Source organism: Rosa rugosa, chromosome 5 (assembly GCF_958449725.1).
Source record: "Rosa rugosa chromosome 5, drRosRugo1.1, whole genome shotgun sequence".
Classification (NCBI taxonomy): domain Eukaryota; kingdom Viridiplantae; phylum Streptophyta; class Magnoliopsida; order Rosales; family Rosaceae; genus Rosa; species Rosa rugosa.
This window is the reverse complement of record NC_084824.1, coordinates 21,719,382-21,732,529: the sequence shown is the minus strand read 5'-3', so window position 1 is coordinate 21,732,529 and position 13,148 is coordinate 21,719,382. Positions and strand designations below refer to the sequence as shown.

Here is a 13,148-nt window from a genome sequence, read left to right as displayed (position 1 = left end):
ATGCAGATGTAATTCTAAAGTTGGCTAGCTAAAATGACTTTTTAGCTACTTTAGCTAAAATTTGACTCAAAAATGGCTAGTATTGCTAAAGATATTTAGCAGACTCTCTATTTTGACTCTTTAGCTATTTTGGAGAGCATGTGTATAGCTTTCTAGATATTTTAGCAGTTGCACCAGACTCCTAAGTGGCTCTCAATTATAAATTTTAGCTATATCGCTCCTAAATATAAAGGGTCAGATAAGGCTCTCTATAATTTAGTACATTCATTTCTAGTTACTTAATGTAATTTATAAATACATTTAAACTATTTAATCTTCATTTAAAAATAATATAAATTCAAAACTAGCCAAAATAGAGAGCACTGATGCAGACATATTTTTAAAATGACTAGCCAAAATGACTTTTTAGCTACTTTGGCTAAAATTTGACTCAAAAATAGCTAGCATTGCTAGAGATGCTCTTATTCCAAAGAATGACAACCCTGAACTAGTTTCTCATTTTAAAACCAATCAATTTGTGTAATGTTCTCTCATTCCAAAAAATGACACATTGAGCCATTTTCTCATTTTAGACCAATCAATTTGTGTAATGTTAGCTATAAAATAATTTATAAAATCTTAGACATTAAAAATAGGTTTTATGTCCCCTCCGCGGCATAATGCTTCTATTCCAATAATAAATTGAGGTAGGGTGAGATTGCCCTCCCTTTCGTCAAAAAAAATAATTTATAAAATCTTAGTTAATCGTCTTAGACATTTTCTCAAAAAATGCATCTCCCAAAATCAAAAGCACCTGATCAGTCTATTTATGATAATATTCTCATTGCTGATGAACTCTTCAATAATTTCGATCAATAAAAAAAAGAGTCGTATAGGTTCTCTAGCCGTAAAATTAGACTTAGAAAAAGTTTATGATCTACTTCACTAGGACTATATCAATCAATGTCTGCACCAATTTGGTCTTTCACCTTGATTTCTTTAATTGTGGAGTGTATTACTTCTGTCAAATATTACTCAATCATTCTTAACGGACAACTCCCAGTGGCGGATCCAGAAAAGTTTCTTAGGTAAGGCAAGATTTAAGGCAAATAAGAAAAACCCAGCCTAGGTAAGGCAAGATTCATCTGGTTTTGCCATTTTCTGCTATATTTTAGGTAGCTTCCTTCAGGCAATATATATAAATCAAGGTAGACAAGAAAAACTCAGTCTAGGCAAGTGCCCAAGCTGGCCTCTATATGGCTCCGCCCCTGACAACTCCAGGTAAGTTCTAAACCTGCAAGAGGTCTCAGACAAGGCCGGTGATCCCCTCTCACCCTACATTTTTAATCTTTGCATGGAACCCCTAATTAGAAACTTAAATAAGCTCTCTAATAAGATTAGAAATCAAGTTGGACTTTTAAGCTTCCTTTTTGGTTTAAGAATTACAAATCTTATGTTTGCAGATAATTGTTTATTAATCTTTGCTAAAACCTCTTCTACAGCTGCTCGAAATAACCTACATATTCTTACTGATTCTTCAAAGGCTTTAGGTCAACAAATTAATTACCATAAATCAACTCTATACTTCTAAAATAATTTTGCATAATTTTGCATAGGCTTTAGGTCACACTAGTAATACTATTTCTCATATTCTAACTATTCAGCATAGTTCCCATATTGGTAGACGCTTGGGCATTAACAACATCGATCATTTTCTAAAAAGATCCAGTAAATACAAAAGAATTATTCGATCTAAAGATGCAAAATAAAATTGCTGGATGGAAATCTTCTACTCTCTCTCTCTCTCTCTCTCTCTCGGAGGCAGACTGATCCTCTCAAATCAAATCTAACAAGTATGCCTAATCATCTTCTTTTCTGTTTCAAACGTCCTTCTAAAATTACTACTGAAATTAACAATACTTACTGTTCTTTTGGGGTAATTAATAACATGACAAAGCTTCCTATTGCTTGGTCCAATATTTGTCTCCCAAAGAACAAACTAAGGTGGTTTGGCAGTTAGATCGAGTTCTGTGTTTAATCGAGCAGCTTTAGCAAACCTAGTCTGGAAAATCCTAACTGACCCCCAAAATTTGTGGGTTAAAACTGTCACAACTAAATACCTTAGGAAAACTTCTTCTTTAATGCTAAAAAAATAATATTCTTCTATGGCTTGGAAAGGTATTCTGAATTCAAGACAGGTTCTAACTGAAGGAATAAGATAGATAGTTGGTAATGGAAATAAGATCAACTTCTGGCTTCACAATTGGGCATTTCATTTTCCTTTAATTTCCTTAATTGATGAAAATATTAGACATGCAATAAATACAAATGAATTAGTTCAAGAGTATACTACTAATCACAGTTGGAATACTCATAAACTCTCTCAGGTTCTACCTACATGGATATTGCTTAATTATACAATTCCTTCTATTCCTCTTCCTTTCTTTGATTCCCAGAGGCTACTTGCTTGTAACTGCTGAACTTATGTTTCTTATCAAAAAAAAAAAAAAAAAGACAGAGTAGACCAAAAGGCTGCTGCTTCAGGCTTTACAATCAGAGATGAGCAAGGCAAACCAATATTGGCTTCTTCAAAGCAAATTGGTCGTTCTGATGTTCTCATTGCATAAACTATTGCATTAATTAAGAGCATGTCTTCATGCAGCTCTAATTCATGGCTACAAATTCATTCAAGTTGAAGGTGCCTCAAAATTTTAATAGACAACTTCAATAATAAAATTTTCCCACCTTGGAGAATTCGGAAGCTGCTTCAAGATATTCGGAAACTATCCTCACAATTCCAACAGATTATATATAAACACATTTCAAGAGGAGCAAACTTCCCGGCTGATGCAATCACAAAAGTTGGACATTCTCAACAAGTTGCAAGTTGGAACAATTATCTTCCTCTTTCAGCTTCTAATACTTTATATCATGATCTCTTAGGACTTGGTTTTTTTTAGAGGAGGTTATATTTAGCCTTTGTTTGTTTATTTTCTTCATCGAAAAAAAAAAACCTTGATATAATCGATGTTAATTAATGGAATCACACTTTATAGATAGTCATGTAGGATTGTTCTCAAGATTTACTCTCAAAGATCGACCACTTTACACTTCCAAAAGTGGCTAGCTTGGGTTTGAAAGTCTTTCACAACGCATGGAGTACATATGAGAGACTATTCATCTAATTAAGAAGATTGCGTAAGTACTTGACATTTACTAGTAGCTTGAGAAGATTGTATTAATCCGTACTTCATGTAATTAAAGAACCAAACTAGGCTCAAAGCCTTCACCTTGATCTTCAACACTAATCAATGAAACAACACTAAAGATAAGATACGAGATCGTTTTCAGGATCTGTAATCAGAGATTGACTACTTTACTATTCTAAAAGTGTCTTGTGCTTAAAATTCTTTTACGACACATGGAGCGCATGCTGAGAGTCTATTAATTTAATCAAGAAAATAATATTAGTTTACGTAACATGCTAAAGAAATAAAATTCAAAGTTACGACTCATAATTTATTATAATCGGATCAAGGTTAGATACGGCTCAGTACGTGGCATGTCCCGATAGTTTGTTTTTAATAAATTTCATTTCTTTCTCCCCTAAAAAAGATAACTAACGTTCTTGAAATCAATGTATTACCAAACTAGTAGATACACTAAATCTAGAGCTATTTAGAATTAAATCCAATTTTTTCACCCATATAATGTCCCTTCCATGTAAAGTAAACTGAACAAATTAACCATTTCCTCATCAGTCAACTTTCCTATTATCTTCTGTTCCTCATATAAATTCATACCATTCTGCACTGCTGTACATATGAACCAGTGCTAGGTACCTCTTCTGGTTCTTTGCTCTAATGTGATTGAAGCTCTGTCTTTCTATATACATACCTCATTGTCAAAGACCAAGGTTTCAATTGAAAGACGACATTTTCTGCATAAGCCAGCCCTCTCCAACATGGTACGTATTAATATGGCTTTCTTTTTATGCTTTGTTTTGTAATTGTTATTCATACCCAAATGAACTGCTTAGAAGTATAAAATATGGTCATATTATATGTATATTTTCATCCCCAAATTGGTCCAAAGCAACCAAGAGGTGCCGGGAATTACTTTAAATCGGCCATTTTTGGACGAGACAAAGTGATGTGGACCTTAAGTGAGGTCTATCCCACCGGCTATCCATGCCATCCAAGTTCTTTTTTCTTTGGTAGATCAAATACCTTAAGGCACACACACATGCATGCAAGATACAAGGCTTTGATTTTTGACAACTAGTCTAGAATTTTATTATTTTCAATTTTTATTTTCTCAAAACCCAAATAGAATAGGCTTGATTTGATGATTTCTTTGTTTGGTTGGTTATTAGTTTAACAGTGATAGAGATTAAGAGGTATAGTTTTGCAGAATGAGATCAAAACTAAATTTCATTCGATTTTATTGGCAAATTGATTTTTAGTTATAAACGCTTGACAAACCCTAATTTACGTAGAGCATAGAAGATTCTTAATTTTCTGTTAGTTGTAGTTACTTACTTGCGTTTCGTTTCATTAATATCTCACCTATTTCGCTTATTAGCAATTTAATGGTTTAAAAAAAAAACAAAAAATTTATCGAACATAGTCGCATTAAATTCTTAGATCATTCACGAAATAAAATATTTAAACTCGAAATGAATAAAACAATATTGGAGGTATCAATTAGAATAGTTCGGCTTAGTCTATATCCCCTTTAATGGGTTTCAGGTTGTGCCCATTAATATTAAGCTTGTTCCTTATTTTGTTTTCTTATAATCTTGTTCTTATAAAAGAAAGATCAATAGATCTATTATCGAACATTTTAAGTGTCCTTGAGTAGAACCGAACTAGTTTATACAAGTCGAGCTCGTACTGTGCTCGGATCGCCCAATCTATACCTCCACTCATTTTATAATTTTATTTTTATATTTCAATAATAATCAATAAACAAAGAATTTTTGTGAAAATCTTTCATATTTTCTCCATTGTTAGAAAAATGGACAGTTTTTTATTTTATTATTATTTGGACGATTCTTAGGTTCACCCCTTGGGTTATTGAGCATATTCACCATCTCTTGCGATTAACGCATAATAACTTTAGAATTTTCTAATCGAACCATTCATGTTGCATAACGTAATACAAAGATTAGCTATGTAAAAAATCAATCAAATTGTAGTAAGTGTTGTTAGAACCATCAATTTGTTTGATTCAATTAGATAATTAAACGATTTCCGATTCGATTGATTTTTTACAAAAATGATCTTTAAATGCTAAGTTAAGATATGGACCGTTGGTTATAAATTTATTAAGTAAAAGTATGTTAATCAACAATGGGGGCGAATATGCTCGTTCACCCTAAGGGTGAACCTAAGAATTGTCCTTATTTTTTATTTATTTTTTTATCGGAGTGAGGTAGAAATGAACTTTAGTTACGTTTGGGAGTTAATAACACAACCACCTAGCTAGTATTCAAACTGAGATTTACAAGGGTATCCCAGTAAAGTCAGACTAATACCATGCCGCTAGCGCACAGACCTGAAGGCCCCAGGTTTGGTTACAAACTGGTGGGAGTTGAGACTTAAACACTAGAAATGAAGATTCCATGCTAAGCTGCTCAACCAACATTACCACGCTAGGTTGTTAAAAACGGACGAGTTAATATTTACCGGACGGACAAGAAAAAGAGAGTGAATATTTAAAAAAAGAAAAGAAAAAATAACACAAAAAAGAAAAATACAGAAATGTGCGACCATTTCAAAGCGACCTTCTCGCAAACTCACAGGCAATCTCTATCTCCTGGAAGGAGAGAGAGCGAGGACGATGGCGATTCTAGAGAGCATTGTCGGTGTTCTTCTCCTTATGCTGCTTTTGATCCTTATCATCGTCTTCCTCGCCTGTAAACCATGGCGCTTCTTCTCCTGTTCTCGTTCTCGCACTATCAAGGTAACCCTCCCCAATCCCCTCTCCTTTTTCTCTTTCAATTTCTATCCCTAAATCCTCAGACCTTCCCTTTTTGATCTTCCTCTTTCGTCTTCGATACCTGGAGCTAATGTAATGCTCTGTTTGATCGCCGTGAAATGTAGAAAATCGGAAGCGAAATTTGAAATCTGTGATTTTTGTTCAATGTGAAATTCTTGGTTAGCTAGGGCAGTGGGAGGGTTATAGTTTTGTGTTACTTTGCTCAGCTTAGCTCGGAATGTTGTAGTGATGCGAGTTTGATCAAGCGTAGAATTTGATTTGGTTTCTACTTTGGTAGAGTTTGATATTCCATTTTCGGAGAAAACCCGAGGCTAAAAATTTGAACTTTGGGTTGGTTACTGTGTGTGATCAATTTAGTATATGAGATTTGAGGGGTTTATTGAGCTGTTCCTGTCGTCAGTTACTTCGTTTCGAAGATTACTTCATATTTGAGTAGTTGGTGGCCTGTTTTGTTCACCGAGTCTAGGTTTATATGGTTGTTTGTTTTGTTTTGTTTCTGAGTTTGGTTTGTTGCCTCCAAAGAAAGGAATGAAGTCTTTCTGTTTGGTGTTTCGAAAGTAGTGAAATCTGAAGCCCTGCATTTCTGAAGTTTTCTTTCTTTTTATTTCTGGTTTTCCAATGTATTTGAAAGAGTGCCAAAGGGTGCTAACCTAGCGCACAAGCTTTCTACAAGAACCTACAAAGTAAGAAAACAACAAACACTGAGAAAGAGTAAAAGTGGTAAGTGTTATGTTATACCATTGATTTGTTCACCTACTTGATTTATTCAAAAAAAAAAAAAAAAAAAAATGTTGTATGAAATTTTGAAATCCAGATGGAACATATGTTTTTACTTGTTAAGATCATCACAATGGGTAAACTCTCACATTTGTTGCTTCATCAAAGAATTTGCACCGTTCATTTATTTTGGAAATGGATTCAATGATACTTCTGATTCCATCTTCATCTGATCTTGGGCTTAATGGATTTGAACCAGAAAAAACATTACCCCGTAACTAAAGACAAAAAACATTATCTCTTAACGACTCAGAAATTGGTTGGTGATTGATGAGTACTATAACACTATTGGGCAATTTGGTTTAATTGTAAAGATCAGTTATATATCAGTGACATTAAGTACCTAAATACCAACTGCTTCCCTTTGTGCATATGATTCATCATTTTGTTTATCTTATACCTCTTAAGCTGTTCGCACCTGATGATTCTTGTTTTAGGCTGGTGAACTTGACAGACCCCTTGTTTCGGATGGTGCGGATCTGGTCCGGAACCAAGGTAATGAACTTCCAAGAGGTTACGATCTAGAGGGAGCATGTTTTCAAAATGAAGGGCATTTGCGCTCACAAGGACTTGTTTATAAACAGAGGCTTCCAAACACAGCTCCCAATTCAACTCAAAGTAATTACGCCATGTTCCCTTTTAATATTTCTCTAACTGATATTTCAAAATTCCCTTTTACTTCTTAGAAAAACTAAATATTTCTTCGTCTCTTGCCCCAGGTGATAGCTTGGTCCTAGATGTGATCTCTGATGCTTCGGAAGACATTGTAGTTGGCCAGACACTCAAGCGTCCATTGTTAGTCCAGCAGTTAGTGGAAGATCAAAGGAGTAGTAGGCAGAATTTAGAACAAGATAGATTGCAACAGTTTGTGCCCAAGGATCCCTTAGATCAAAGTAATTTCTTATCTCTTTACATGCGTATGGTCGTTAACCTTCTAATCGTTTTTCTATAAACATATCATCATATTCTTCTTTTAGAAGTGCAGGAACATGCCTCAACCTGGAGGTCATAGCTGGTCCTTCCCATGGACATCGGTGTTCTGTACTGTCAACAAACCCCTCTAGGCTTCCTCTGACTCTTGGAAGGGTTTCTCCAAGTGATGTATTATTAAAGGATTCAGAGGTCTCAGGAAGGCATGCATCGATAAACTGGAATTTAAATGTAAGCACATCCATGACTACTTCTTTGACTTTGTTGGGATTGTATACCTGTGTTTTTGGTGTAATAATTATATTGTACTTGATCATTGCCTTCAGAAAATGAAATGGGAGTTGGTGGACATGGGTAGCCTTAATGGAACACTTCTAAATTCTCTGCCAATTAATAATCCTGATTCAGGAAGTAGACAGTGGGGTGACCCAATGGAGCTTGCTAGTGGAGACGTGATAACTCTTGGAACCACCTCAAAAGTATTTGTAAGTCTAGTACCTTAGTATTGAATTGTGAGTATAGCGTACTGCTTTTGCATGATAGTTATATTTACATGGTAATGATTTTCTTATTTCTATAAAACATATATTAAAGGGAGAAAAACTGATAATCTGGCGGGGACATATTGATAGTCTGCTGTCTCTGCCATTGAGAAGAGTTTTGTTTTTGATCATTTAAGTTCAGTACAAGTCCCTGGATTCATAAGGTATAAAGAAGAGGTGTAAGACTGCTTCTTCATAACCTGCACATGTAAATTATAACTGAACAAACCCCACCAGTACATCATAGCTTTATCACCTTTATGTGATAAACTGATAATATCATTGGGTTAGAATGTTTAAACCTATATTTACTTTTGGAAATTTAGATGCCCCCCTTTTTACTTTATTTTCATATATTACCCTAATTCATGGTTAATTAAGAACATTAGTAAAACAAAGAAGAAAAAAAAATCAGTCAAATAATTGGGGCAGTAGTAATTATATGTATGACAAAGTACCTTTAATTTGTCTGTGCTTTACTCTTATCTGTATTAGCACCTTTTTCATTTGGAGTGGTATATCAGTTTCCGGTTTAAAAAAAAAAACCAATATAATGACTTAATAATATATCAAGTTGGTATGATATATTCAATGTTGTACACAAGCTTCAGTGATCATTTTAGTTGCTTATTGTCAGCTTACGTGCTGATTTTAAAATGAGGATATCTAGCTAGAGTAGCTGGTTATGCACAGGTGACGTGGCATTTGCTAAGTTCATATTCTTTGTGGCAGGTTCATATTTCATCTCAAACTGAGAGTCAGGTTCCCTTTGGAGTTGGTGTGGCTTCAGATCCCATGGCTCTGCGTCGTGGAGGAAAGAAGCTTCCTATGGAAGATGTGTGCTACTATCAATGGCCTCTTGATGGGATTGATCAGGTTATACTGGCCTTTTGTATTTTTTATTTTCATGTTTCTAGAAATCAGGTTATTGGTTCTGTTGTTTGTATTTTCTGTTCAGATACTTTTGCATGGTTCTGAAAGGGCTAATATTTCCTAAGTTCCTGCTTTTCAGTTTGGCATATTTGGTATCTGTGACGGACATGGCGGAGCAGAGGCTGCCAAATCTGCTAGCAAGTTAGTAATTAGTTTACAATTCAAGAGTACTATGTGGCTTCCAGATACTCTAGTAGTTACTGTATAATTCTATTTTACAGGCTGCTGCCAGAGATGGTTGCTAATCTCTTATCAGATTCACTAAAAAGGGAGAGGGTTTTATTGCAATGTGATGCTTCAGATGTTCTGAGGGATGCTTTTTATCAGACAGAAACAAGCTTGAATTACCATTACGAGGTTTGCCCTTCCACTTGATATATCTTGTTTGGTTATCTATTAATATCCATGTTCTGTTGACCAGCACATTTTTGTTACTGTTCACACATCCGGTAAACCTAGAGGCACTTTGTAATAGTTTCCTTGCAAAATCTTAACACATCCCAAAGTCTTCAACCATATTTGTTTAACAATAGGTTCTTAATTATTGCCACTCCATGAGAAACTTTACAAAAAGTTATAATCTCTACTAAAATCAAATCACCAAAAAAGGAGACTCTACAAATAGTTTTTAAGTGCTAGATTTACATCAATGTCAGTTGACACCGCTCCATATATTATCTAAAAGAATGCGACTGTTGAATCTGTTGTTGTGGTAGGATAATTGCATGTACCTTCAAAATATATAGTTAAAGATCATGGTTTGCACATGACAATGTCTCATTCTTTGCAGGGTTGTACTGCGACTGTGCTTCTTGTTTGGACTGATAGTGATGGCAATTTCTTTGCACAGTGTGCAAATCTTGGGGATTCAGCTTGTGTTATAAAGTATGTCTTTCTTTCGTCTTTCCATTAGAATAATTCATGATGAATTTAGTTCCAAAGATAATGTGTTTGAGGAGTGAAGTATAGATCTTTGTTCCCTAAAACATTGTTGATCGGTATTGCTACAATGCTAGAGGGGGATCCTTGGTGGCAAGCTGGTAGCTAGAAATTATTAATTGTTCTTCTGTGGAGATTGGCCACTGCTTTTTATGGTGTTTTCTATTTTTGTTCTTAAACTATGATACTCCATTTACTATTCTTTCTTAGGGAGTTGGATAGGTTTTATACGGTGAGGATTCGCTAATTATTAATGTTGAATTTGAAAGTTTTTCTAATTGTAATTATTATTGTTTTGTAGTTTCATTTATTTTTAATATGATTGTTAAGTGTGTGTGTGTGTGTGTGTGTGTATTAGTTGAATGCATTTTGTCTCATGGTGGTCTGGTACCATGGACAATGAATGCAAGTGTTCACATAAATGAAATTGCCTTCAATCAAAATTATTGCACCATGCAAACTAAATATGATCTTAACTGTGGCAGTGTCAATGGGAAACAAATGAAGATGACGGAGGACCATAGAATTAGTAGTTATACTGAAAGACTCAGGATCCAGCAAACTGGAGAGCCATTGAAAGAGGGGGAAACACGTCTATGTGGTAAGGAATAACTTCACTTCGTTGTGAACTACATGTTTAGCTGTTCACACTGTAAGAAATAACTTCTTATCTTTTACGTTGTTGATAACTGCTCATGCTTTTCTTCACTTGTTCAGGTTTGAATCTTGCTCGAATGCTTGGAGACAAGTTTCTTAAACAGCAGGATTCCCGCTTTAGCTCAGATCCTTATATCAGCCAAGTGGTACATATTGATCAAGCGAGCAAAGCATTTGCGATTATGGCCAGGTTATTGATCCCCTACAAATTTAATATTCTGAATATATTCACTCTTTTAGCAACCTTTGTCTTCCTATGTTCCTTTTTGCCTAGTTTAGGTTTGGCTCAGTACTGTGCGGTACCAATCATATATCTGGCCATTAGTAGCTGATGCAATTATGTTTGAATTTGCAATTCTGATCAAGAGTCTAGCAATATAATATGATATATTATCTGGATTTAGTACTACTAGCATGTTAGATTGTCATAAATGAGAAACAAACCATGCCAATGATTAAACATCAAATTCCAAACCTGAGTATACGAGTCTATAAAATAAAGAAATAATCTTATTAACTATTGGATATTTGTCCAATGGTTCAAAGCCTATCCCATTCACTTGATGTAATATTTGAACTATATATAATATTTCTCTTACCAGATCTTGTTATGTTGGTCAAACTGCGGGACTAATGTTAAAATGAAATCATGTATGAAGTCTACATATTATATTATAGACATGTTTCAGAAATTAACCCTGGGAATTTGTAAATTATGATTGTAGTGATGGCTTTTGGGATGTCATTAGTGCAAAAAAGGCGGTTCAGCAAGTTCTGCAGGTAATGATTTTGTATTATTCATTTTCTTTAAAAGCAATATTAGATGGTAACCGATTTCAGTGATTTAACTATTTCCCCCTTTTCATTTAACTCTTGAGTTTTTCAGATGAGAGAGAAATACTCAACGGCTGAGGAGAATTTGGCAGAGAAGACTGCAAATATGTTATTGAGTGAGGCTAGAACAGTGCGAACAAAGGATAATACCTCTATTATTTTCTTAGATTTTGACAGTTCTAGAGTCTCTTGTAAAGGTGGATCGTGATATGAATCAAGAAGTTATAGTTTTACAGTAATAATTCTCCCTTTTTTCTTTCTTCAACTATTGTCGATCCTTTTAAGCCCTCCACAGGGATGCCAACTTTAGGATAGATTAATAGTCTCTTTAAGGATGTAATCTTTTTATAAGTGAAAATAGAATTTTAGAGAACATACAGAAATTCAAGACAGCAAGAACTAAACATTCATTAGTTTTCTGACATCAGATGTTCCCCAGCAGGCCAGCATCCTATGAATCTCAATTTGCCTTGAGATACTGATGCAACGTTTCTACAGTTGAACAGTATATTCTAAAACGTAATAATGGGGAACATTTCCAAGGAAAAAAGAAAAACTGCAATTAATCAATGGTGTTGTTGGAGCCTTATGTCTCATTGGAAATGAGTTTGGCACCTGGATCGATGGTTTTGTGCACCATTTTGGCGAGGGAGAGATGTTTCAAGATTGCACCATTTTGGCGAGGGAGAGATGTTTCATCTTGAAACATCGGGGCTTTTAGCCTTGAAGGCACGAACACTTCAATTTTCAAATTGGTGTATTAGGTGTCCCACAAATTTGGATGGACACTTTTCGACATTTGTTTGACACTTGTTAAGACCGTGTCAACTGACTTTTACTTTTCAACATTTCAGATGACACATAAACAAAACTTGTGTTGCCATAATCAACATTTCTCTGATCATTTTCTCTTTACATAGTGTAACTTTTCGATAGTTCGTTTAACAAAGTAACAACACTAGTGTAGCCATTACTGACATTTTTCTGATCATTTTCTCTTTGTAGTGTGTGTTCTAAAGAGGACCTCATCAAACTTGAAATTTGAGGACCTTCAAAGGTTGAACATGTAGTTTAATGATCTACACCACTCATTATCTAGTTATATATACACATGAATTCTATAAAAACTAGTCAAATTGGGAAAAGTTTAACAATTTGTTTAACACCATGTTTATTTTAATTTTATCTATCGGACTACATTTGTTTACACATTTGAATGATCAAATGATTATAGATTTGGTTGTTTTTTATAAACACAATTATTCTTGGAGAGTTTCTATTGGGACCTCCAAATCTGCTCACTTGACCTCACTCTATTATGAATTATTAAATGACATATATAACCTACTATAAAATGACTATTAAGGACAATAATTATACTAAAAAAATATTATATTTATTTTATATAGACTTTCCAATTTAATAATATTAGATTGTATTTCTTATTATTTTCCTTATCTATTTTTATTTTTCAATATCACTACATACTCATTAAAGCATTCATATATATTTAATAAGAATTAAAAATATGATTAAGATCATGTGACATAAAAA

General features: G+C 34.3%; 1 protein-coding gene across 1 annotated transcript; it reads left to right on the top strand.

Annotated features, from left to right (window-relative positions):
* Positions 1 to 5,750: 5,750 nt before the first annotated feature.
* LOC133712326 (protein phosphatase 2C 70) lies at positions 5,751 to 11,859 on the top strand. Its single transcript, XM_062138430.1, has 13 exons — positions 5,751 to 5,946; positions 7,197 to 7,377; positions 7,479 to 7,652; positions 7,745 to 7,920; positions 8,016 to 8,174; positions 8,964 to 9,107; positions 9,244 to 9,305; positions 9,386 to 9,521; positions 9,955 to 10,049; positions 10,589 to 10,704; positions 10,821 to 10,950; positions 11,486 to 11,540; positions 11,647 to 11,859. Exons 1-13 carry the CDS (start codon positions 5,824 to 5,826, stop codon positions 11,800 to 11,802), a joined length of 1,707 nt encoding a protein of 568 aa, XP_061994414.1. The 5' UTR covers positions 5,751 to 5,823; the 3' UTR covers positions 11,803 to 11,859.
* Positions 11,860 to 13,148: the final 1,289 nt, after the last annotated feature.

What these genes read in the sequence shown, in the direction of transcription:
- LOC133712326 (XM_062138430.1), top strand. Translation starts at nt 5,824, where the DNA reads ATGGCGATTCTAGAGAGCATTGTCGGTGTTCTTCTCCTTATGCTGCTT. An exon ending in GAACCACCTCAAAAGTATTT is followed by an intron (nt 8,175 to 8,963) that starts GTAAGTCTAGTA and finishes TCTTTGTGGCAG; the next exon opens with GTTCATATTTCATCTCAAAC. An exon ending in GCTTGAATTACCATTACGAG is followed by an intron (nt 9,522 to 9,954) that starts GTTTGCCCTTCC and finishes CATTCTTTGCAG; the next exon opens with GGTTGTACTGCGACTGTGCT.